We start from the raw sequence: 25,286 nt of genomic DNA on the forward strand, positions 1-25,286 counted from the left end.
GTGCAGCTGTGGCTCGGGAATCTTTTCAGACGTCTTTAACACTCCTCACAAGATTTCAAGACTCACCCTAGCTCCACAATAAGAAACACATACAAATCTCTGCTTGCGAGGACACATACTTTTGCAAAATTGTTCAGCGGTATGAGGGCTTCCTCCGCCCAAGAGATTGAATTAGAAAACAAAAGAGAAATTTATGACAGATTATAACCAAACACCAAATATATAAACAATTTCTATGGTTTGAAACATCTCATTTGATAATCGTAAACACATACTACGGCTCAACACATGCTAGAAGCTGTTGGGCAGATACTCATTTGTAATTCTTGCTGCTCCTGGGGAACTTATGAGACATAATCTCATGCAATGATGCGGAGCTGGCACAAGGCATTTCTTTTATAATATCAAAAATAAATGAGAATAAATATTGCATAGCCATGCATCACAGCTACAAGAGATTGACTGCTCAGTGAGACTCAAACTCATGATAATCAGCACCTGTTTGTGCACAACCGTTGAACCCAAAACCTTCAAAAATTCCATTTTCAGGCCCCCCATAGCCACCATCTGGCCCTTTCAATCCCCCCATTGGGGAAGGAGCGTCTGGACCCAAAGCGTCCTGATAAAACCCAGAAAAGGGAATAGATGGGGCATTTTGTGGAGAATTTCCCACAGATCTTCGCTTATTAGAATTGCTATTAGACATCAGAGGTATGGGCTGCTGCAGCTGATTCTTTGGGGGAGGCGATTTGGGCCGCAAGCTTTCTATGTCTGGGGTTGTTTGGACGAGATGAGGAGCATCAGGTGGTGGATTCCGCCCCCCACCTCCTTGCCAAACTTTCCCCTCTTTGTCTGCAAAATTCCTCATATATGCCTGCAGTACAGTATTCTTGTCATCAGGATTACAGAACACAAACCTTACCTATGCAAGCAAAAAATCAGAGAATTTGGTATCCAAAAGGAGGGGGTGAAAAAAAAAGAGCATGAAACATAGGGTAAGCAATTTCCTACCTCAGCATTAAAATTAGATGATGATAATCCCTTCCCTACTGTAAGCCAACCTGAACGAATATTATGGTCCTCACCAAACAGTTCAAGCCGCCTCCTGCCCAGAGAGAAATGCTCAACAATCCTATACAAATCATCGGGCTTTTTTGTTGAACCTGCAAAGTAAATGATAAAAAAAAAAAGGTTATTTCCTTCAGAAATTTTGCTGGGAATCAAATATGTAAGTAGCCAAAGGAGGTACATAAAATAAAGATAATTTCTCACAGCTATGTTAAAGGGGAGCACGGATGGACAAATGGGGTCACAGTACAGGGAACCAACAGACATGGAGAATAACTAAAGAGAACATCTTCAAGAATCTGTAGAGATGGAATCTGTGTTTTGATTGTCGATAACAGTATTTACTCTGAAAACGTTTTTGACAGAACAAATATATTAAAATTCAAAATGGCGTAAAGGAGAGCACCAGATTGGTGTAGTCCCTCTTTGATAGCAACGTAGTTTTATCCAGAATACGAGGAAAACATCTGGAGCAAGGGAGGAGGGATTTGTTTGAATAAATTTATTTGACTAAAAATAATTCTGAATAAACAAATTTGACAATTTGGTAGAAAAATTTATCGGGGTGAAGAGGAAGAGAGAAAAGCTGCTTGTCAGCTTTTCCGATATCCCAAAAGCAGCATTCTTTAAACCTGCTTTATATTGTGCCAAAAAGGTTTGGATGAAATTGTGGTGAGGAATAATAGACAAGGGAGCCTCAAGAATGTTCAGGAGTAGACTAAGAATTTCCAAGCAGGTTTGGCACCAAACACCGAAGGCTGGATGTCCTACCGAATGTCTTGAGTGCCAGATTGACCCTCTTGAGTACCACCACAATAAGCATACAGATGAAGCTGAAGATCATCAAGATTCAAGACCAATGTGGAAGACAGAGAGGAAAATATTATCCAAAATCTAGAGTAATCAAAGAGTGGCAATTGTTGGAGAGTCAAAATGCAAATGGATAGCAATAAACTTCTGCCAGGATTGAGATTTCCTGACATAATTCATCCATTTTCCAGTTTGGCAAATAACCTGCTAAATGTACAAAAGCTTTCTTAGTAGGTTATTGCAGTCTAGTTGTTCATGGTTATGCGCAAAAACTAGGCCAGAATGACCCAATTAATGCAAGCGATTTGATCTGGAATCAAATCGTCAACACAGGCACATCATTACCCATAACCTGGAAAAAATATACAAATCTAAGAGAAGAGAGCACATGCGCCATTGCTTTTAAGAATGAATTTACCAAATGAAAATATCCATAGAAAATAAGAAAAAAAAGTTATAAATACCTTCTAACAACTTGTAAGTATGCCGTTTATAATAATAATGATGGTATTTTCTCTTCAATTTAGTGAATGGAATGTCCCACCAGAGATGAACAAAGATCCAAAAGTTGAACTAACAACATATAGACTCCAAAAGCAGAAAATACTAACCATAAGCAGGTTCTTCAGCTATTATCACATCTGTATCAATATTGGCATGAATGATATGCCCATCTGTGCTACGTCGAACAGTTCCCCTTATGCCCATCAAGCAATGTTCCTACCCAATACAAATGATTATTTTACTTAGCAGGCACTGCAAAGACAGCAGCTTAGGAAGAAGCTGAAACTTGAAATATCTAGATAAAGAATAAACTTGTTCACCAAAAGTTTACTAACCTTCGAGTGCTGAAACAATGTGCGAGAATCATGCCTCAATGCAGGAGTTGCATTTGTTTTGTTGGTTTTCACCCAACAAATATCCTCACATCTCCGAAATCCCCACTATATGCAAAACAAAAAACAAAAAAATAAATGATAACAGGTTATAACCCCCATAAAAATGGCCAATCACAGAATGATTGAAAATACACCATTATAATCAGCAGGATAACCATATCAGATAAATATATTCTCTTTTTTTCCCCTTTTCCCCCTGTAATGCAAATTGGAAGAATGAAACCGTTTGCGCAAAATTTTGCCACAATATCCCATAAAGTTTGAGGGCTAGTACTTTCCAACAGGCTATTGACAGAAACCTCCTGTTATCAACAAATCAATCACACTGCTCTCTCCCTTTCTAGAATTGGAACAAAAGTCGGGAAGAGTGTTGCAATAACTGCTAACAAGATCAAAACTGGATCTTCTAAGCAAGTATAGTAGAAGACTAAACTAAACTGACCTTCTTTAAACACTGACGGCCCTGTTCAAGTCCTGCACCATCACCAACCCAGAGGAAGATAAATGAAGGGGTGTCAGCTATTGCCTGATGCAACGAATAGAGAAGATTTAAGGATTGAGTAAAATCCAGTATATTGAGAGTTACTAGGTGCCAATAAAGATACTTATAGCAAGCATGCAAGAAATATCAAATCAAGACCAAGCATATTATTCTAATAAACACAAGTGATGAATAAAACTTACGAAAAACGCACCTCAATCTTCAAATTCACTATCTCTTCAAACGTCCAGTATTCCATGTGGTCAGTAACACCAGGAGCCCGATGAACATATTCTTCCCATGGAGGATCCACAAGAATAACGTCAAACTTTGTGCCAAAAAACTCAGGAGAGAGTGCATGCTCACGGAGGTCACACTTATAGTACATGGGTGGGCAAGCAGACTTTGCAACAATTTCATCTTTCTTCTGGATTAGTTCCCTCAGCTTTGGATAGTCTTCCACAACACTAGTGAGCTCCAGCTCTCTGATGAAATTCTGTGGTCTCATACCAGTGTCAACAAAATTTTGAGAGTAATCATTCTGCTCTCCCCTTGAAGGACCTTTGGAAGGCCCACTGTTTCTCTGTGGACCCCAACCGCTAGGTGCTTTATCATGTGGCATCCCGCGGCCACCTGGTCCCATTGCATTAGGACCAGGACCAGTTGTGTTAGAAGGAACTCCTCTTCCAGGGCCTGGTTGATTGAAGTACATGCCATGATTAGGGCTACTTCCCATATTAGGTGGAAACCTAGGTCCACCAGGCCCAAGAGGAGGAATTGGAGGAAGACTGGGAGGGACAGCTAGCATGTTCATATCAACACCTCGAGCTCCAGGCCAAATGAGAGGTCCTGGAAATGGGGAACCGAAAATTGGTGGGCCAGGTAAGTGTGGCATATTCGGCCCAATTGACTGCATTGGTCCAGGTGGCAAGCCGAGATGACCAAATGAAGGGCCCATCATAGATATTGAAATTGCATCACGTTGAGCATCCCTCCCAGTTAGCCTTCCTCTTCCTCCTCTTGCAGGTCTGCCCCCTTTTGATCCTTGTTGGGGAGGCCTATTAACAGAACCTGATCCCTGAATATTCCCAAATGGATATTGTGGATCATTACTTTGGCTCAGTCCTGGATGATTATAATTTTTGTCCTCGTGCCCTCGTCCTTCTCCGGCATAAGAATCAAGAGAATTCCTTGTGGACCTCTGATCCACAGGTGAACCATGATCTTGGTACCTTTCCTGTAATTCATCTCCATAACCATATGCTGTTTTACCCTTTTTCTCAGGTGGATATTCCCATGTTCCATCATTTACTCCGGAAGTGAAATCCTGCTGTGGACCCACTTCTGCTCTCCTCCCAGAATATATGGAAGAAGGTTCCTCTTTTCCAAAGTCAAGATTCTTGTTGGGTCTTATCTCTATTGAATCAGAACTCTCATAAGCATTCCTGGAGGTTGATGACGCTTTTACGCCGTCAGACCTGATTCTAAAATCTTTTCTATAGCCAGGTTTGCTGTGAAGATTTTCACCATCCACCATTTCTTGTTCATGCCATTGCGACTCCCACTCCTTGACATGACCAAAATCATTTTCCCTATCTTTGGAATCTTGCCTAGTCTGATTTCTCTTCCAGTGGTCTTTTGAACCTTCCCAGTCTCTATTTTTGTCATTCCAGCTCCTGTCTTTTCCCTTGGAAGACCTATCATCCTTATACCCCTCTCTTTCCCATTCTCTACTCTTAAGTCCAATGTTTCTTTCATTGTCAGATTCTGAATAGCCTCGGTCATGGTCATCCTGCTCCCTATGATGCCTTCCGCTTCTCTCAGGGGTTCGAGACCTTTTACTATGTCTAACTTCCCTCCCAATTTTATCTCTCATCTCTTCATCCCTGGCAACAGACCTTTCCCGGATTTGAACTTCATCACGACTGCCATATGCCGAGTCTTGCTGTTGTCTATATTTCTCAGATTTCTCCTCATGTGGCTTGCCACTATACTTGTAGGCATCCTCATTTCCTGCCACCTCGCTTGATCTTTCCCGCCCCCTTCTCCATTTATCATCTTCACAAATATCCAGTCTAGCTTCATGAGGTGCAGAGACTGGCATAATATCTTCATCTTGAGCAACCAATCGGCCTCTACTTCTACTGGGTTCTCCATCTACTCTTTTCTCTTCCCTAGTACTGGACCTGAAACCCTTATCAGCACTAGAATCCACAACCTTACTTTTGGAGTCGCTTAATTCATTTCCATAATCCTGCATTCGATCCCTAACAGACCCCTGCTTACTATGGTCAACAGCTTTCCCACCCTTTGAATCTGATTTCTCCATGCGACTGCTATCAGAAGGTTTCATGCTTGATTTTCTACAAGAATGCTTCTCATTCTCTTCATTCCTGCTCTTCCTAATGCTATCTGATTCTCTCTCCCGGTACCCTTCACTCAATCTCTTTTCACTTCTCTCTTCTGGATTCCTTCTTGAAATCTTGGTATGTGATTCTCTTTTTGTGTCATACTCACATTCATCTCCACTGCTTGAGCTACTTGACTTCTTCCTAGCATCATTCCTATCTCCAGAGCTTTTTCTTCTTCCGCTATCCCGTTTCTGAGCTTCTTCTACGCTACTGTGCTTCTGTGACTTGCTTGACCGATGCTTCCTCTCATCAGTGCTTTCCCAGTCTTCATTTTCTTCAGTTTTGCTGGACCTAACATCCATGCTTTCAGCTGCATTCTGCTTCATGTTACCCCAACTGAAGTTCAGTGCATAAACTGCACAAAACAACAATTAATTGCGACTGGTTCCAGCCCTAATAACTGTTAGTTCGCAAATAACAAAATTTTCCCAGTAGGTAAACCCCATCCCGTTGCCACAATAAAATTAAGAAAACAAACTGAATCAAAATGGCAGAATGCATGTGGCAAAGATCCAAAAATCATGATGCAAGAACGCCTTTTTTTTTTGGGGGGGGGGGGGGGGGGGGGGGGGGGGGGTGGGCTCCATCTTCTATACTGCAATTTTTACGATTTTAATTACTTGACAGGCAGGTTCCCTATCATCAGATCCTTAAGCCACTTTTTTTCCCCTGATTTAATGGGTAATTTTTGTCTTATTTTCCTATTTTTATTTTGATTTCCTAGATTAGCGGGGTGGTTGAAAACAGGATATTTGTAATTAAAATTGAGGGTTTCCCATGTAAGAGGCGAAGTTAAATATGTATCTTTCTATATATATTCTTCCTCTCGGAAAAAATCGTTTGCATCAAAGATCCGCAAAGAAGCGATCCAAAGCCGAACCCGACCTTGGAGCTTATTGCTATAACTAAAGTTAGGGTTAGGGTTTAGGCTTCTTCTCAGAGACACCTGGCCTTAAATAGAGAGAAGATCGGTGGAAACCCTAGGTGTTAACACAACCTAATAGACGCGCAAATAACGCGGCTTCTTGGGCGATGGAAATGGTGATGGCGGAAGGTGGAGTTGGGGTATGAAGACGAAGGGGTTGCGGCCGGATGCGATTGAGGGTGGTGGAAAGGACGGAGGTGGGGCGGCGGCAGTGGTGGAGGTGGAGAAGGGCGGCTGCGACGCCGCCGTAGGAGGGGTGAGGGAGGACACAAAGCGAGCAGAGAGAGAGAGAGAGAGAGAGGGAAAAGATATAACTTACAAGGGCAGTCGGTGGCTGTTGGCTGCCTCTCCTCGCGGAGGTGGACGGGGAAAGGGCCTGGAGGCGGAGGCGGAGGCGGAGGCGGAGGTGGAGGCGGCGACCTGGGTCTCCGATTTCAATGGGGGTGCGGGACTCGGGAGAGGGAGGGAGGGATCGCTTCGCTCCTCAGCCCCTCCGTGAGGGTGGAGCTAAAAAATAAGGTAAAAATACCGGGTCAACGTCGTGGAGGATTCGGCGACACCCAGTCATGATCTCAGATTGCGCTGCAACATGTTGGGTTAGGTCCGACCCAAGCCGAACCAGATCCACCGGAAAAAGCTTGCTTTATTATTTAAACCTTTTTTGTTTCTACTTAGAAGTCTGCTTGTTGACGCTTTGCGTCAGTTCGGCCCAACACGAGCCCACCTCCAAACTCGAAAATTTGGCTATCCATCTCTCCTTCACATTCAAGGCCTCAAGGGTTCCATACCCTCTTTAGCAAGCTAACATGTTTAGTTTTTGGAACCTTTTTCGTTTAGTTTCTGGTTCTTCTTGGCACCTTTCTTGGGCTTTTATCCCTTTTCTTTTACTTAATGAACCGGATGGAACTGGATTCCTCTCTTTCTCTCAAAAGGTCAAAAGGACTTCACTTTAATAAAATGGAAGTAGACTCTTGCTTAGCCGCTTATAACAAATCAAACAGGCTACATGCTGGAAAACACATCTAAGATATATGTGCGTGTATATATATATATAACACATCTGCCATGTAAGATAGGTGATGAGAGGAAGCATGAACAGTTACGGTCCCATTTGATTTGTTTTCTTTTTTTTTTTCTCTAATTAGATTATTTTTCTCCTCCAGCCAGATTTGAATGCACGCAAAAGTGGAAAACAGACCATCCGAAGCCTCACGAATCGGATGCACGGGTTCAGCTGATGCACGCCGGAAGAGGCACCAATTGCCGTGATTTGTTTCATCTTACAGATAAATCATCAAATTCTACCAGTCATTTTAGCCAAATCAACTGTTTCTATAATTCTTCTCCAGGACCTCTTAGCAAGGTTAAAGAAAATGCGCATGAAATGGCATGGGAGTTTTGCATACGTGATGCACATGGATTCCTCTCCCTCTTTCGATTCCACGCAAAAAAATAATTTGAAGCACCGCATCGACCCCTTTTTTTTTTTGGTAAAATGGATGATTCATACCATTCCAGTATGGATACATCTAATAAGATAAAAAAACATCACTTTCCGGAACGCTCTAGACAACACTTCTTTTCCAACCCCCAGAACATCTCTAAAGTGCTTAACTACACACGAAGCCACCCAGTCTATAGCACTGCTTACCTCTCTGAATATATGCTTGGCCTGAAAGATCATATTGCCACTCGTCATAGCCTAAATATTCCAAAGTAAGAGATGATTCCCTCCACCACCGACCTTCACTTTAAACTGTTAAGAACCTCAACGCGTCCTTAAAATAATTGATCAGACAAATAGGTGACATACACAACATAATAAATAAAACAAAGTTACTTGCCTACCAAGAGAACAGAAAAGTTACTGAAATAACTTAAAAGGAAAGATGATAGGATTGATAACTAAATGACTAATCGAGATATTTTTGTGATTCCAACTGCAAAAGTTTAAACAAAAAAGAAAACTACAGTACCAAACTATTTCATTTACTATGACAAAACAAAAGTTACCTGCTCGCTTCTGAATCTTCTGCAATGAATCAATCACCTATTTAATTTACAACACCCATCTGACTCTATAAGAAATAGTAACATGATTGCAGCATAAGCCAACTGGGACTGGATTATTTACTTTTTAAATACACAACTTTCTGATATTTCCATATTTACAATACTACTTAAGAGTTCATGTCAACACAGAGAATGCGCCAACACCAATGTGAAAAGCCAATCACATCTAACAGTCCTGGCACTCTTACCAGAGGCACAGTGGTAATTTACATTCCCAGACCTCCCTGCAAACCCTTGGCCCTCTTCACCGCATTACCATTCTTCGTCAACATCATTATCATCATCGGCAAAAATCTCAAAGGTGGAATACAGCATCACCACAGATCAGTGGATTGCGTTGATGTTCACCGACCAGAATGCCTTTAAACTGGCTAATTGATCCCAGTGTCCAGCTAATACCCTGTTGCATCAACAAGTTGTCGAGACTAAATAAGAATCAACTTCAAAAGAAATGGCAGTCACATAAGACAGTGGTAAGAACTTGTATTCACCATTTACTGTAGCAACAGTGCATACTGATTTGGGACAGATCAGATTTGCTCTTTTCTTAAAATAAAAGAGCATGCCAACAGCAGATGAATAGTTAGGGACATGTAAAAGATTGAAACAAGTAACACACCCACAAAACAAACAGAAAACAATACATAATTCGCAAAACTTTGAGTTATTCACCATCAATTTATGGCAAATGCTGGTTTAGTAGAAACAACCAGATCAAAAAGCAGTTCATTATCCTTAGATCAATTAAGTAATTTATTTATTTGGTTAAATGTTTAAAAAAGAAAACTCACAATCACAAGCTGGTATTACATAACCAATGATAATTCAAAAAAACCTGCCATGCCCATGCATACCAAATTTGAGCACATAGTTTATGAAATCTAGCATGAAAATCAAGCCAGCAAACCCTCAAATTTGATAACTGACGGTGCTATATTGACATGCATGGACCCACACACTTGTCAACTGCAACCCAGATAATAACTTGCAAAAGATGTTAAAATAAAGATCAGGCAGCCTTCCTGTAATCAAGACAAAGTTTGTGAAGCAAGTTCTGAACAGTATAGAGATAAGGTTGCAGAGCATGATAGGCACTAAAGAATAGCAATACGCCAACAACAACGCAATGAACATAAAACTCACCAATTATAATGCCCTACATATTTTGCACCTTTCCTGTAAGCATCTCTAGCAGCCTCTAAACCACACAAAATACAGTACATATTCTGCTTTTGTAACAAATATGAATAATACCAGAATTTCCTCTTGAAGATTAGGTGGCCATAAATATCCATAGATTTGACCTACTTAATAGATACAGCGCACATAGGTTCGAAGAACAGAGGCGAGCACTAAGGAAAATAATTTTGCAGGTGATTGACTTACCACCATCTAGCATAAACTACCAGTGTCATGACCGATCGATTTAAAAAGAGAATTGAATCATAAAATTATATAAGATGGATCAACATGACGCATTTGCAGGCTATTATTTATTTTTCCAAAAGGGAATGCTTATAAGATACATGAAAATTAAAAGTAAAAATTTTCACATATCTTGCAATAAAAAGCTACGATATTTTTTGATGCCGATAAGCTACATACAAATCATACGACCAAGGTTATGAAAAGCACTCAAGCAGCTTCTAGGTATCTATATATGGAAAATTTTACATCATTTATTGACAAGAAAAGCTAACGAAAGAAAAGGAGCAAATTTTTACCAAGCAGATCACCAAATAATCCAAGTGACAAGCATATGACCCAATAATAAAACTTTAAGCAACAACTGAATTATCGGTATATAATTATAAGCATAAGAGGAAGTCTGCAACAAATAAAAGAAAAATAAAAGGCATGTTACAGATAGAATTTGCAAATACTTTTAAGAAATGAGTAAAATATGAAAGAAGATAAGGGCAACATTTGTACCAAACAGACACTCAAATTTGAATGTCAATGTGATGATACAATTAAATCCCACATAAAAGAATAGATGCTATATACATCTTGGCAACTCCTAACATCAGGTGAAATCAAAAGGCAGAAATAAAACATAGAAATTGCAAGAGGATAAAAGGGGAATTACAGGCATCCATATGAGACATGTCAAACCTCAGATGTGTTGACAGTATTTGCCTTTGAGTCCATCAGTATATATCATGCAATGAGGAAGTCACATTTAGATACTTGTAGAATAATCAGTTACATTATTCGAGAGGACAGAAAGGGAAGAAGAGTTACAAGCCCTTGAGTTCACCAGCCACCAGATAGTTAGGAGTTCCAAAACAATTCAACAATAATGCTAAGTGTTCGGTGAAGACCACAATATATACTCTACTTAAGCAACTTAAAAAAGTGCCCTAAGTGTTCAGATGGGCATTTGAGTCACGATCATATAATGCATCATGAACAAAGACTATCAGAACTCAAGTGCTTTAGTCATGCTAGATAAGGTTATATCACAACCATATGAATCAAGCAAATATAATGATATTTTGTATTCATTCTATCATTTTTTTACTCTATAAAAACCATCGACAACCACCAAGCTCTCATTTTCTTCTTGAGAATCTTGTGTTGGGAGGAAAAGTTGTGACATGTCTGATTAAACTATTGTCATAAATTTACCCAAGATTCATAAACTCCTCAGTTATTTTCTTTCCATTCACGCACAAGAACAGATCAAATTAGGTAGCCTTGAGGCCCTTGACTATCTTCCTTCCTTAGGTTTTTTCCTGGGCCACACTCTAGACCATCAGATTCCTCGCAACAAAGCCTACACAACTCAATGCGGCACTTATATATGACACATGATTAAAGGGCATTAGTGTTTCTAAAAGAAATTTTAGGCTTATGTAACAAAAAGAAAAGGTGTTTGAATGACTACAAAGGGATGGTCAAAGAACACGAGGATAAAAGAGCATTTCAAGCTGAAGAGGCAATAGTTAAATTATTTAGCATATCATAGCATAAATTCTTGAAACAGAAGCCAACATACCATATTGTTGGTGCTAAACTGTAATTTAAGTTGCTGACTCTGCAACTTTTCTCTCTGCCAACGCTGCCCCAAAATCACAAGCCCCATTAAAGCAGCAGCCACAAAGACAGACCAAAATGTGTTCCCTTCCTTCGCATGATGATACAAAAGTACTGCCTTCCTCTTCCACCATGCTTCACATGGAAGGCAAGATGCATCATTTTTGTTTTCTTCATTCCACTCTGAAGCATTTGTAAAATCTGAACGAGAATCTGAATTTTGGCAAGAAGAATCATTTTGCTCGGCAATTTCAGGGTTCTCACTACATAGAATTGAGCTGCTATATCTGATTCAGCATGGTAAGCATTAAATATGACCGATTCTTCACCACCCAAGCTTAACCGTTGCAATCCCTTGCCTTCCCCAAACTCCATATCACCAACAGAGAGACCCTTTCCATTATCAAAGAACTGAATTCCATGAAGGCTGTCATCAGATTTACTCTTGCAACTTTCTTCATAGGTAATTGTGGGTCCATTATCATCCTTCTCAATAAGGCTTGCATCTTGGCCCCTGAATTTATTGTGAATTTCAATGCACTCAGGTTCTACTGGAAGATTCTCGGTCTTTCTAGGTGGGAAAATAAAGTGTCTGGACATGAACATTATGTCAGGAAATCCTTGCTCATTTTTGTTGAAGTCCTCATCTAAATTCTCATCAGTGAGCTCAAGTGGTTTTGAACCAGGTGCAGCAGCATATGTGGATGCTGTGAGAGAAACAACCTCCCAGTCAGTTTCATGGGCCGAATTCTCCACACCCTCTATCTCATTGTCTGCCATTTCCCAAAACCTAAACAGAAAACTTAGGCAAATTGGAATCAGACTTACAAAATACCGACAAGGTGAAATAAATGATTATATGCTTATCAAACTCAGGTAGAAAGAGATGAACACTTCATGGGTGCATCTTTTTCAACTGACCAAAATTTATAAAGCATATTTCGTTTACAAGCATAAAAATTTGGCAACCCAATCAAGCAAGAAATTATCAGCAAAAAACATCAGATCATAAAGACTATCATATATCAGAGGTGAGACAATAAATGAAAAATTCCTGAAATGAGACAACTTTAAGAACTATCTGGTCTTAAACTTGAAAACAAAATAAGGAATTTCCATGAACTTCTTTTCATCCAAAAGGAAGAAATCAAATAAGGAACTTGACTACAGCAATCAAAAAGCAGCAACAAATGAATTTGCCATCTAACTTTTTGATGACCACGCAGTCACATCCCACAAACTAAAATATCATATTGCCCTAGTACTTATAAAATGATAAAATAAACTACCAATAAAATATACTTACCCCATCAAATTGGCTAATATAAAGCAACAACTAAGCAATTCCTTTCCTACCAGGTCTGGTCTCCATTTTGGACTCAGTTTTGATTTGCCCTGCTCTAAGGTGTTTGTTCTTGCTTTGTTTATTTGGGTTGCATGGGTTTTTGGATGTAATTAGCCACGGGATGCACTTTCTTTTACCATCTTTTATTTTCTTAAGAAACAAAAAGATGGACAAAAGCATGAAGGAGAAAATGATGTATACATATATAAACAGGCCCCCCCCCCCCCCCCGGGCGGCGCAAAAAAAAAAAAAAATGCTAAACTGCTACCCAAAATTTAACATGGCAGACTTGTCCGAGATTACACCTTGACAAGCGGAAGATTGAGCTTCCATATAAAAGCTCTCAAAAGTGAAAGACACAAAGAATAATACATATAAATTCTCGGAGCGCGAAATCACAGAATTATAGATGTGCAAAGGACAGGCTATCTTCCGTAAGAATTATGGAGATAGAATTAAAGAACAAAAAGCTAATCGATCATCTTTTCTGCATATAGAAATCCACATCTCTATTAAAAACAACCTGCTAAGATACCTTCACGCAGATCAAATTCTAGTTATCCGCTCCAAACAAATTAAGCAGTCAAAGTCGCCAAAAGAAGGTATCCAAACAGTCAAAAACAGGAAGATTTCATCTTGTCGCCAAAACAAGAACGACCAAACCCTAAATTATACGACAGAGAACCTAGGAAAGAAAAATCTTAATATAGAGAACATCCGTCCAAATCCGTCAAATCGAATCCAGGAACGTTCAGAGTACCTCCGACAGAAAACCTCTGCGTGTCGGCAAGAAAAATGGGTGGGAGATGGAAGACGAAGAAAGGTTTCCCCTCCAATCCCCGGGGCGAAAGAATTACAGTCGAGCAAACCTATGCAACTCCCAATTAGGAGTGGCAACCGCTACGGTACCCCTAAATTTTTTTCCTGTCCTTATCTCAGGAAAATTCTGCCATGGACCAGTTCTAAATTTGATTAAAATTTATTTAAACATTTTAAATTTTAATTTATTAAAAAATGATAAATTTATCAGATATTAATTAATTTTTTTCGATCACATTTCCGACTCGGAATTATAATAAAAAATATGAAGTAAAAATAGATATAAATAATTTGATAAATAATTTAAATATAAATGAGTTTTGTAATTTAGTGGTGAAGGTAGGAGTTAGATATTTTTAAAATTTAGGATTCAAATCGCTTCATGATATATATATATATTTATATATATATATATATGTTTGTAAAATTATATATATTATAATTAGAATTAGATAGTGGGTATTTGAGAGACAAATTTTAAGTCTATCCTAAATTCTAACAATTTTAAATTTTAAATTTGTTCTAAATTATAGAATATTTTGCTGAAAAATATTCTGTTAAAATTTGAGACGGTCAGATATTCCGAAAATCCTGTCCAGCTATCATTCCTGCAAGGATGATACAAGGTTTAATTTAGTCAGTACAAAAGAAAAAATAAATAAATAAAAGACGGGGCTCTATCTTTCTCCATGGGCCATACTCATGAATATTGCCGGTTGCATACTTTATTTATTTATTTATTTATTTATTTATTTATTTAGGTTGGAGTGCTCTGCTGCCAGCATGGTTGAAATTGGATCTTTCCAATTGATGAAAATGAAAAGAAAATGACTGTAAAGCGATAGTCAAATCCAATTAACTCAAGTTTTGAAAAGATTTGTTAGCCAAAACGCAAATCCTGTAATTAGAAGTTTACGATGATGACATTTTAGTAATAGAGATCTTCTGAGGATTAAACACCAATTAAAACTCCTTTTAAGTTGCTTAATTGCCGTAAGTGAGTGCGAAGGGCTCATAATGTTAGCCCAATCTAATCTCACTTTACCGAATTAGTAGTTGAACAAACTTAATGGCGGGTCTTCTGTGATCTCGTCTTCTCAACCACCAAGTATGGCGATGCTGTTATAATACTTGGTGGTTGGTAAGTAGATATCCGTTTTGTTGTGGATCAACTTTTTATGCTAATTTACTTGACTATATAAAAAGATCGTAGGAAAATTATTTGAAGTGTCGTGTAATTTTTCATATATAAGTCATAAATAGTCTCGTCACAATGATGGGATCCGTTAACTAACCCCACACCTACTTTTCCTGGGCCCAAGAGTAGATGCCACCACGACGAGGCTCTTAAATTTTTAACGGAAATGAGAAGGGAACTAGGGGTGCCTAATCTTTTTTATATAAAAAAAATCAAGAAATGAGCTATTTTGAGTTATTATGTTTGTTTTATTCGGTGGTCCTTATATTAAAATCTTTTACCACAATAAAAAAAAGTAAATTATCGTTTCATTCGGACTTCAAGTCCTCACTTCACTTGTTTATCGAGGGTTATTTTCCTAGCTTAAATAAGGATTCTTTCTCTTAGAGAAAATCGTCTTAGAAAGCTCTTTTTTATTGGTAAATAGAATCATGTCTATTTTTCTTGAAAAAGTGGATTCTATCACATTTTTGTTAATAACTTTTAACATATAATGATCTCCGAACACGTATTACCTAATAAGAAAGCTCCTTTTAGCTGAAGTAGTTCCACACCAGGTCTGGGGGCCTAGACTAGCGGAGGCAATATTAGTATTAGATTGGGGTAACCTGAACTTGACATCCCAAAAGCTCTTGTAACTTGGGAAAGAGGACCTCCTTCGGTTAGAATAACTTTTTTCTTCTAAGACTCAAGATCTGCGGATTCCCTCAAGCAGTGGTGCGTACAAAAAGGCGGAGGATTGAGACCATCCTTTGCCTGTTCTCCCAGTCGGGAATTTCATTCCTTGCAAGTATATAATTTTTAAGAGTGAGAGTATCTTGACGGCATTCATTTGATTATGAGTCCATTGAATAAAAGAACATTTCGAAAGAAAAAAGAGATCGTGCTTGCTAAGCGTCTCCTACTCTTTAGAGATAACTTACCTTATAGGCTTAGACCTGCAATCCCGAAAAAGCGCCCTAATAAGACTTTCTTTTAATAGTGATCTCAGTGAGGTAATCCACAAGTCTAAAAAAAAAAAAAAATCTAAAAATGACATACAAACTTTTATGTAAGATTTGTCGTATTGATCGATTGCTAATACATGCCGACTGTCCTATATTACATCAATATGCGGTACAGAAAACTTACTAACATCGAAGTAGAAACTGTATCGAGTATATCCATGCTATAATAGAATGATATCAGTACAGAATTAGTACCAAGCCAGTAAAATTTGCTTTTGATAAAACAAATCCTGTTTGACCCATCATATCATCTTCATTTAAATGAAGAATCATCTAGGTGTTAAAGTCTCGTGGCATTTATAAGTACCACTCTATCATTTATATGTATGCAAACATAAAACATTTGTATCATGTAAAAACTTACTAGAATCTAATGCAACTGGTAGCAAAGGACTTTTAATCCATGTTTTATCAATATATATATATATATATATATATATATATATATATATATATATATATATATATATATATATATATATATATATATATATATATATATATATATAGTGTAAGCAACCAGAATAGCAAACATCTACTTGTTAGATGGTGGCATTCACGTAACTTCAAAGTTCTTCTTTAATTATCTACTTCTCCAAGTGAAAGATGGATTGAAATCAAAGTGGAATGCATTAGCTTGAAAAGGAGGGAAGTATGTAAAACCAAAGCCCCGATCTGCAAAAATGCAATCAAATTCACGTCAGATCACATCATGCCTGGGATATTATTTAGGTGGTCCCAAATCACAAGTGCTAGTCCATGTACATAACTTCTAAGAAGAGGTCCCACATCAACATAAGTAGTAAGAACATGTCTTAAACAAGCCAACATAAACATATTTGCCCCTTAAAAGACAACAAACAACCAACCGAGGCCAAGTAGTAGATATTAATTATTAAAGCACATGAAGCAAAGAAATCAGGTAACTTTCCCGATCAAGGAGCATCAACTATGAGAAACTCCCTATCCTTCTGCAGGCTATGCATGGCTTCTTTCTGCAACGTGAGCTCCACATCGATGCTCCTGCCCCCTTCCCTGCCGGGGTACAAGTACATCATCCCATCGAACTTGTTATTGGATCCACTCCTCACCTGCTCAGGGCGCCCGAATCCGAAATCCACATCATAGACTTTGAATCTCGGCGAGCTCCCGACGGCCACGCAGTTAAACCCGGCCATCAGAGTAGTAGAACATCTTGGGCTTGGCCTCGTACTCCTCGAGACGCTTCCGGATGGCGCCGGTGTCGTGGGCGTCGATGACCTTCTGGATGGCGCTAGCGCCGAGCTCCGGCGGGCTGGCTAAGAGAAGGCCCGACGCCGTGACGGTGAAGATGGCCTGGATGAGGTTGCCGAAGTAGGCGTCGGGCAAGGGGCGGTCGACGCGGGAGCGGCAGTCGATGAAGACGGCGAAGACGGTGAGGTCGTCGGGCTTGAGGGCGCGGGCGCGGCAGACGGCGCGCCAGACGTGGGCGCCGAGGGACTGGAAGGTGGAGAGCGGCTTGGCGTCGGGGGGGAGGTTGGCGTTGGCGTGGGCTTTGATGCGGTCGACGGCCGTGCCGGAGAAGGAGAAGAGCTTGGCGAGGAGGGGTTTGGGGGGGCCGTTGGGGTCGGCGAGCTCGTGGTCTTGGGCGGAGGCGGGGAGGGAGAGGGGGACGCGGGTGGGGCGGGCTTTGGTGCGGTCGAGGAGGGGAGCGACGGAGATGGATGGGGCGCCGCGGCAGAGCTCCGCCCAGGAGGACATGAAGTGCCAGGTGGAGTTGCCGTCCAGGATGGCGTGGTTGAAGGCGCAGCCGATGGCCAGGCCGTCCTTGAGCTTGGTGAACTGCGTGTTCGACAAAATGACACAAGAGTGAGTAAAAAAAAATATTTTAATGTAAACATATTTAGATCCGAACTCTCAGCTGCGTCCATTATTTTGTTATGTTTTGGCTGAAAAATATCCAAATAGTTAGAGAATACAGTCCAAATTAGAATCTCTTGAAAATAAGCAAATAGCTTATAGGTGTCAACCGGTTTAGTTGACCAAATCACATGATACCAATATAACACATCTTTATGATGGATATGTATAGTCTTAAAAAAAAAAGATTTTCTTTTCTTAATTTCTGAACTCATTTTCTTTGAGGACTACAGTTAGAAATTACTCAATTCATCAAGTAGTGCAGACATAATCAAATGGTATTTGTTACTCGTAGTATATTGGTGTACTAATCTATATGAAGATAAAATAGTGGTCAAACTAGCATATATACAAACATGCTTGCCATGGAACTAATGGTGGCCTCACCATCATCTACACCCTCAAACAAAAAAAACCTAGCATGTCTAAAAATTAGAGTTTATTCAGATGCTGAATTCAGGGAACCGTACATTTGAGTCATGCATAAGCTTCTAGCTAATTAAACTAATATGGAGATATTTCAGGACTTTCTTAGCTTGCATGCAGAGGCTATGGAAAAACTCTAACACGTAGGGCTCGTTTGGTTCGCAGGAAAACGAGGGGGGAAAGTGTGGTCAACGGGAAAGTAATGAAATGCCTCTTGTTTGGTTGGAGTTTTCAAAGGAGAGAGATGGGAAAGTTGTATTCCCATGAGAATATGATTCCCACATTTCATGGAAAAGTTTTTCCCATGAGAAACATGGAAAAGTTACTTTCCCATGAGGTGGGAATCACTCCTTTTTTATTTTTTCCCAAAAAGACCCTTCAGCATTAAAGAAGCATTAAAGAGGCATTAAAGACCTAATTTTTATTAAGGGCATAATAGGAATTATACATAACTTTCTTAGGAAAGTGGATGGTCAACCAAACATAAGCACTTTGGAAATTAGTCACTTTCCCATGGTTAACCAAACATGTCAAAAGTACTTTCCTAGGTATCCTCTTCCTAGGAATCTGATTTTCAGGAATCATATTCCTAGGAGGAAAATACTTCCCGCGAACCAAACGAGCCTGTAGTAATTTTGTATCCACCTCGATCAAAAAAAAAATATTAGGGGATAACCTCGAGGGCCGGTAGGCCAGAAGATGTGACACTCCCAACTAAAAAAGGGTGCATTTAAGACCACCGCATTGCTGCATAAAAGAAGGGCATCAACCCATTGGACCTAAGTCAAGGAGACTGGTGCATGCAACCATGTGAAAGCTGCAGCGGCTTAATTATGGCTTGCTTCAGTGATTGCAGTAGGGAGTTGGTAAGTGACTGTCTACTTAGGAGAAGGCCATGCTCAGGGATTGGCTAGCCCACATCATGAGGTCCTGCCCAGGTTTGCATTTAGTTAAAATCTCCATATTCCAGAGGTAGATCTCAAAGCGAAAAGAAAAAAGAAAAAGGAAAGGAGTGCACAAAGGATATGGTGACTCACACACGAGGCCATTGGTTTCACTGCCATTTGATGATCACTAGATTGGAGCTTGATCGAGTTTTATTAACTATTTATTCTTGGAAACATAGTCTATTTACATGCCTTAAAAGCACACTTATGTTTGTTTTGTGCATCTTTGCATTGTTTTATATGTAAGGAGTAGAAAATAAATGGTCATTGAACAAAGGATTGGAAATATATTTTTGGTCAAGAAGCCTCCGTCATCTAATAGCACTAAAAAACTTGCAAGTTCTTGCAAGGAAGGGGCGTGAAAGAAGGATTCAACTTCCTTCATCCGAATCCACCATTCTGTCACCTACCACAGCTCTCAAAGCGCTCCGAATGTTGTCATTCCTCTACATACACATATCTCAAAGCAGCCAATGGATGATCCAATGGTGGATTAGTGTGAAGAAAAAGTAAATCTTTCTTTCATGCGAAAGATACAACTCCAACCCTACGAGGAAAACTAGAAGTTTCTGCTAGCTTTCGGATGGGGTGCTATGGACATCTCGAGAGACCGTTATGTCCTCTTAAAACTGTTGGAATTGTGAAGATAAAAAAAGGAAAAAAATTACTCTCAAAAATTTGGGTTGATGGACCAACATAACCAGACCTACCAACAAAGCCTCGATGCATATACAAAATTTCCTTGTCAACTATACCATTCAAAAATTACAGAGAGACAACTAGAAGAAATTGAAAATGACCTTACAACCTCTTTGGGAATCAATAATAATGTCATTAATGAAGTGTGTGTGTATAATTTCCTTGTCAACCATACGATTCAAAAATTACAGAGAGACAACTAAAAGAAGTTGAAAATGACCTTACAACCTCTTTGAAAATCAATAATAATGTCATCTATATATATATATATATATATGCACCTAATAAGATGTGACATTAACACTCATAATATTGCTTCTAATAGTAGGGTTCCTTTGTGTATTAATACACCAAGTCATGCTGAAAATAAAGTTACCTGAATAGCCGCTAAGTTGATATGAATAATATATTAGGTTGGTCGGACTAAGGATGCTTGATCTCTCAAATGATTGATTGTTGGACATACTTTTAGGATAATGGTGGTGGACACGGGATATCTGAGTACCTCTTGGGGCCCATCTACGACGCTTCATAATTGCATTTAATGCATGATCACTTTTACGTGGACCAATGAACTGCTCTACTTTTTTTCGTTTTTTGATGTGAATGAACTGTTTTTTTTTTTTTTTATAACGCATGATCACTTTTACTTGCACGCATCTAATAATGGATCTGGAATTCTTTTGTACACCATATTCAACTCCATTGGAGATTAGTTGTTACATCCATTTAGGAGGCCTAAATCGCTATATGGTCAAGCCTAGCACTCATAGTGTTTGTATATTAGGTATTTGGGCAGTCCCTTGGATAAACTAGGGGAAACTTACTAATTATGGCATACCAGGAAGTATTTACTAAGCTTATACTGTTATACATTTACTGTCAAACAATAGAAAAAATAAGAGAAGTTGGATGTACTGATATAATCATGTACTAATAAAAGTCTTCTCATGGGATACCCAACAAGCTTAATTAATTCGAACAAACCCCTCGTGTCTATATTTATGCGAATTCCCTAAAAATGATCTGATACTTGAACTAGAATTACTTCAAGATTAATTGAGCTCGGACTTAACCTCAAACCTCAAAACTCGAATAGATGTGTATGGTTAGGCATTAGTCAAAAATACCTACAACTCCAGCCATAAGAGATTCATAAAACTTTATTTTGTAAATGATCCATCACCTACAAACAACCACCAATTGCCAAAAGGGGATCCTTAACATCTTCAAATGTAGGAAATACTTGTAACCCTCGTGACAAGTTTTCACCTACTTACATGCAATCTTGGACCTATACTTTACAAAAGAATACCGAAAATTAAACAAGAGAAGTTTTTATCTGAATTTATGGCTAAGTAAAACTTTCCTTGTACCTAAGTCCTACTAATCAAGAAAATATATACAACTTGGGCATATGTGTCGATGCAAATTTTGTCGTCCAAAGTGACACAGGTGCTGTCATGACTGTCAAAGGATATTATTTTAAAGAGAGCACCAGTTGAGACCACCTATACAGTCCTCCTTTTTTTCATGCATCCAAATTAGAGGTGGAAATATTTTGTCATTTAATCTGTTTAACTTATTTCAACCAATTAAGAATCCAACTAGATTACCTATTTAACAAAATAGTCAAATTTGTATCTAAATTTTTGACCTATTCAATAATCATGTCGGATTCAATTTGACAAATTTTTAATCTACCATGTATTCGACCTCTTGTCCAACCCATATCTTGTCCAACCGATCTAATTGCCACCTCTAATCTAAACCCGGTTAGAAAATGATTCATTCAAGGTAACATTTTAGATAAAAATTTGTCTATATTCTCAAAATATCATTTCATGATCTCCCATTGTCCTTTTGCTTGCATCACGCAATGCTCCAAACTACCTATACTTTTTTTTTTACAGCTTTTTGGAGAACGATGAGGGATTCCAACCCCATATCATACCTTACATGTTCACTCCTGGACCGACATTAAACTCTTTGGGCAGACAAGTCTCCGGACAGACCAAGTCTAATGTTCACGAATTTAGAGTATATAGGAAAAAAAAGGAATCCTAAAAAAGGATCGACGCCCTTCAAAATTGAATGGAAAGGGGTGGGTACAAAGCTACTGGTTGGATGAGCAATTTTGTTAGCTTGTTGCTGGCTCAGGTATGAATGCTGATAACTCGATGCTTTCTCGTGATATTTCTTATTATTGTATTTCTAATTTTATTAAATTGGACAAGTATAATTCAAAAAAAAAGAGCTTTTTAATGAATGTCCTTCTAAAGATTCATATTTACGTGAATATTTTTTAAAAAATTTATATTTATTTTTGTATCCTGATGAAGCACTATTTTTACACAAATGTCCTTAATATAACGGTTCTTCTAATATCATTACTAAAAATCATATTTATTTTTAATTAAAAATAAAATAAAATTTAAATTTTTTTTTGTCTACCATCGTGATTGCTTTGTCTTTTTTTCTTCTTTTTTTTTGCATATCTATCCATTAAAAATTTTTTAGTTATTTTAATTTGAAATCGTTAATTTTTTAACAGATGACGTGAATACATATACAAAAATAAAAAAATAAAAAAATATTTTATAAATATATATATATATATATATATATATATATATATATATATATATATATATATATATATATATATATATATATATATATATATATATATATATATATATATATATATATATATATATATATATATATATATATATATAAGTTTTAATTTTAAAAGAGTATTTACGCAAAATTTGATATTTAGAGGATATTTATAAAAAAAACCTAAAAAAAAAAAGGTTAGAGTGTATTTCAGAATGGAAAAAGTTGGGCTTAATTAGAATCGAGGCATTTCAGGAATAAAAATAGAAAGATATTGGTTGGCGGTCACCTGCACTGCGAGGAGAGGGCGGCGGAGCCCCTCGAGGTTCATGACGCCGGTGTACGGCACCAGCTCCTGCAGCAGCCCAGCGGCCTCCCCCTCCACCAGCTCCGCCACCGCCGCCCCCTCCGCTGCTGCCTCCACCACCTCCGCTCCCGCCGGCGTCTCGCAGTCCACCACCAGCACCCCCTCCTCGTCCTGCTTCAGCCTCCCCGCCAGCGGATAAAAACACTCCAAAACTTTCCCCAGACCCTCCTTCAGCCTCCCCACGATCTCCCCAAACTCCCCACCCTTATACAACAAAAGCTTCTGGTTGTAATAGAACGTTACATAAGGGAGATCGAACGTGTTCAAAGGGCACGTTGGCTTCTCCGGCTTCTTTTCGGGAAGGACTATGGTCCTGTTGATGACCTTAACGGCCTCGGCCTTCGCCTCCTCCAGCGTCCCATTCTCTACTGCCATGGCGAGGGGTGTTCTAGGAAGAAGAGGAGCAGGATGGGAATGTTTGGGACTGTGGGAATGATGAGAAAAGGTGGTGCCGTGGGGGTAGCTATATACAGTAATGGATTTGATGAGGGTGCTGACGGTTTGGTTGGGAGCGGGCATTTATGGGCTTCATGAGCAGTTGTTCGTCGGTTTAAATGCTCCTCTTGTCCCGTGCATTCACCGCCACGGCATTGCCGCAGCAGGAGTCCTTCTAACTCCTAAAGTTCCTTTCTAACAACAAGAACGGTGGCATTTAAATCTTATGTCGAAGAATAAGTATAAAGAATCTATCTTGTTTCTTTGCTGATGCCATCTAACTCATCTTGAGATTAGTTACTGATTCTTTAGTAGAGCAAGCATGCATCTGGAAATGCCAGCAAATTAATCTAAGATAAGAACTCAAATCGACAATGGAGAAACAAAACCCAGCATGGGATGAGAAAAAGGTTACAGGTCATATTTATGACTCGGGAGTACCATGCCAGAAGGCCGGAGGCCATGTGAGCTTATCAATGACTCTGGGACCAGATTAATTCCTACGTACCAGGAACAGTAGCAGCTTCACCGATCTTATTTATTGAGTAATTCTGTAATACGTGAAGCAGAAATTAATATATATATTTCGGTAAGAAATGAAAGAAATAAACTTCAGAGAATTCCTACTGATCCGTGATCCTAGTTATGCCCGCTAAGGTTTAAGCATCCCTGAACAACTGCGTTACAGTACTAGGCAAATATTCCAAGGAGCCTTGTTTCACATTTTTCCACAGTAAAAGGCTTCTTCATCGTAGCCATGTCAAAGGGTGGTGAATGCTTAATTATTCTGTAATAATATTACAGCAATAAATAGCACCGCTGTTCTCGTATTGCACCGCTTCCTAAATTCCTAATCACCAGCATGCAAAAAAATCTGATTGAAAGGAAGGGGAGAACCGATAATCACAAAGTGCGACTTCAAAGGAAGGGGGGCCCAATGTTATCACATGACTTCTCTCAGAAAAGACCAAAGAAACCACGAGTGACTGTTTGAGAAAGGGCTAAAAGAAAAAGGCGAACTAGTTTTCCTCGGTCAGGTAATTTATTACTAGATTTTGAAATCCGCTTTATCCTTGCCAACTACATGCGGTACAGGTTAGCAGCTGTATTAATGAAATTTACCTGAAAAAACTAATTTATAAATAATATTTCTTTTATTTTTATTTTTTTACTTGGACAAATGGCTGGCACTAATCTAACATGACCATGTCCGATAAAACCAAAAAATAAAATATCATGAAAAGTCGTTGAAAAATAAAAAAAATCAGTCCACAGTACCTCACTCGAATACTCTGCTGTAAAGAAGACTATTTAGTCTGTAGCCACATTCGCCTCATAGTAAATATACCTATCAAAGAATAAAGTATCATGCCTAAGAATCGCAGACAGTACCCTCTCGTCCAATCATTTTTCAAAAAAAAAATAATCAGGACAGAATTCTACATTCTTTCTGTAAACATAAACAGATTACAGACCCACGTACTAGCTACAATCTCCATGCCAGTTATAATCAGCCATTGCCTCAATAGGATATCAGCCAATGCAGTATCGATCTCTCATCACATCGGTATTCTATCCATCCCTAATCAACCATCTCGTATTAGCTATTATCCTTTCAGCATTGATGCAGATCCCTCTTCGTATGAACTTGCTATTTGGTCAGTCTGAATATCTGCACCTAAGATCCATAAATGCGGATGCCTTAAAAGAAAAAAAAAATGAATTCTCTAATTTCACTGACATAACTGAGAAGAGGCATCTTATCAGTAATTAATGTGTAGCAGAATCTAAAAACAGGAACAGAATACATCAAAGT

The 25,286-nt window shown here is 38.8% G+C and overlaps 2 protein-coding genes and 1 pseudogene across 2 annotated transcripts; all 3 read right to left on the reverse strand.

Moving 5' to 3' along the window:
• Nucleotides 1–201: 201 nt before the first annotated feature.
• On the reverse strand, nt 202–7,114 carry LOC103705484 (N6-adenosine-methyltransferase non-catalytic subunit MTB-like). Its single transcript, XM_039115206.1, has 7 exons — nt 6,914–7,114; nt 3,473–6,024; nt 3,220–3,303; nt 2,718–2,822; nt 2,490–2,598; nt 1,012–1,163; nt 202–874 (listed from the first exon to the last, which is right to left on the reverse strand). Exons 2-7 carry the CDS (start codon nt 5,993–5,995, stop codon nt 467–469), a joined length of 3,381 nt encoding a protein of 1,126 aa, XP_038971134.1. The 5' UTR covers nt 5,996–6,024; nt 6,914–7,114; the 3' UTR covers nt 202–466.
• Nucleotides 7,115–8,543: 1,429 nt separating this feature from the next.
• LOC103705483 lies at nt 8,544–13,981 on the reverse strand (annotated as a pseudogene).
• A 2,779-nt stretch (nt 13,982–16,760) lies between these two features.
• Nucleotides 16,761–23,501, reverse strand: LOC103705482 (BAHD acyltransferase DCR). Its single transcript, XM_008789207.4, is given in 3 exon segments — nt 16,761–17,250; nt 17,252–17,896; nt 22,958–23,501. Coding segments are annotated over 3 exon segments (1,338 nt in total). The 5' UTR covers nt 23,411–23,501; the 3' UTR covers nt 16,761–17,010.
• Nucleotides 23,502–25,286: the final 1,785 nt, after the last annotated feature.

Source organism: Phoenix dactylifera, chromosome 17, assembly GCF_009389715.1.
Source record: "Phoenix dactylifera cultivar Barhee BC4 chromosome 17, palm_55x_up_171113_PBpolish2nd_filt_p, whole genome shotgun sequence".
Taxonomy (NCBI): Eukaryota; Viridiplantae; Streptophyta; class Magnoliopsida; order Arecales; family Arecaceae; genus Phoenix; species Phoenix dactylifera.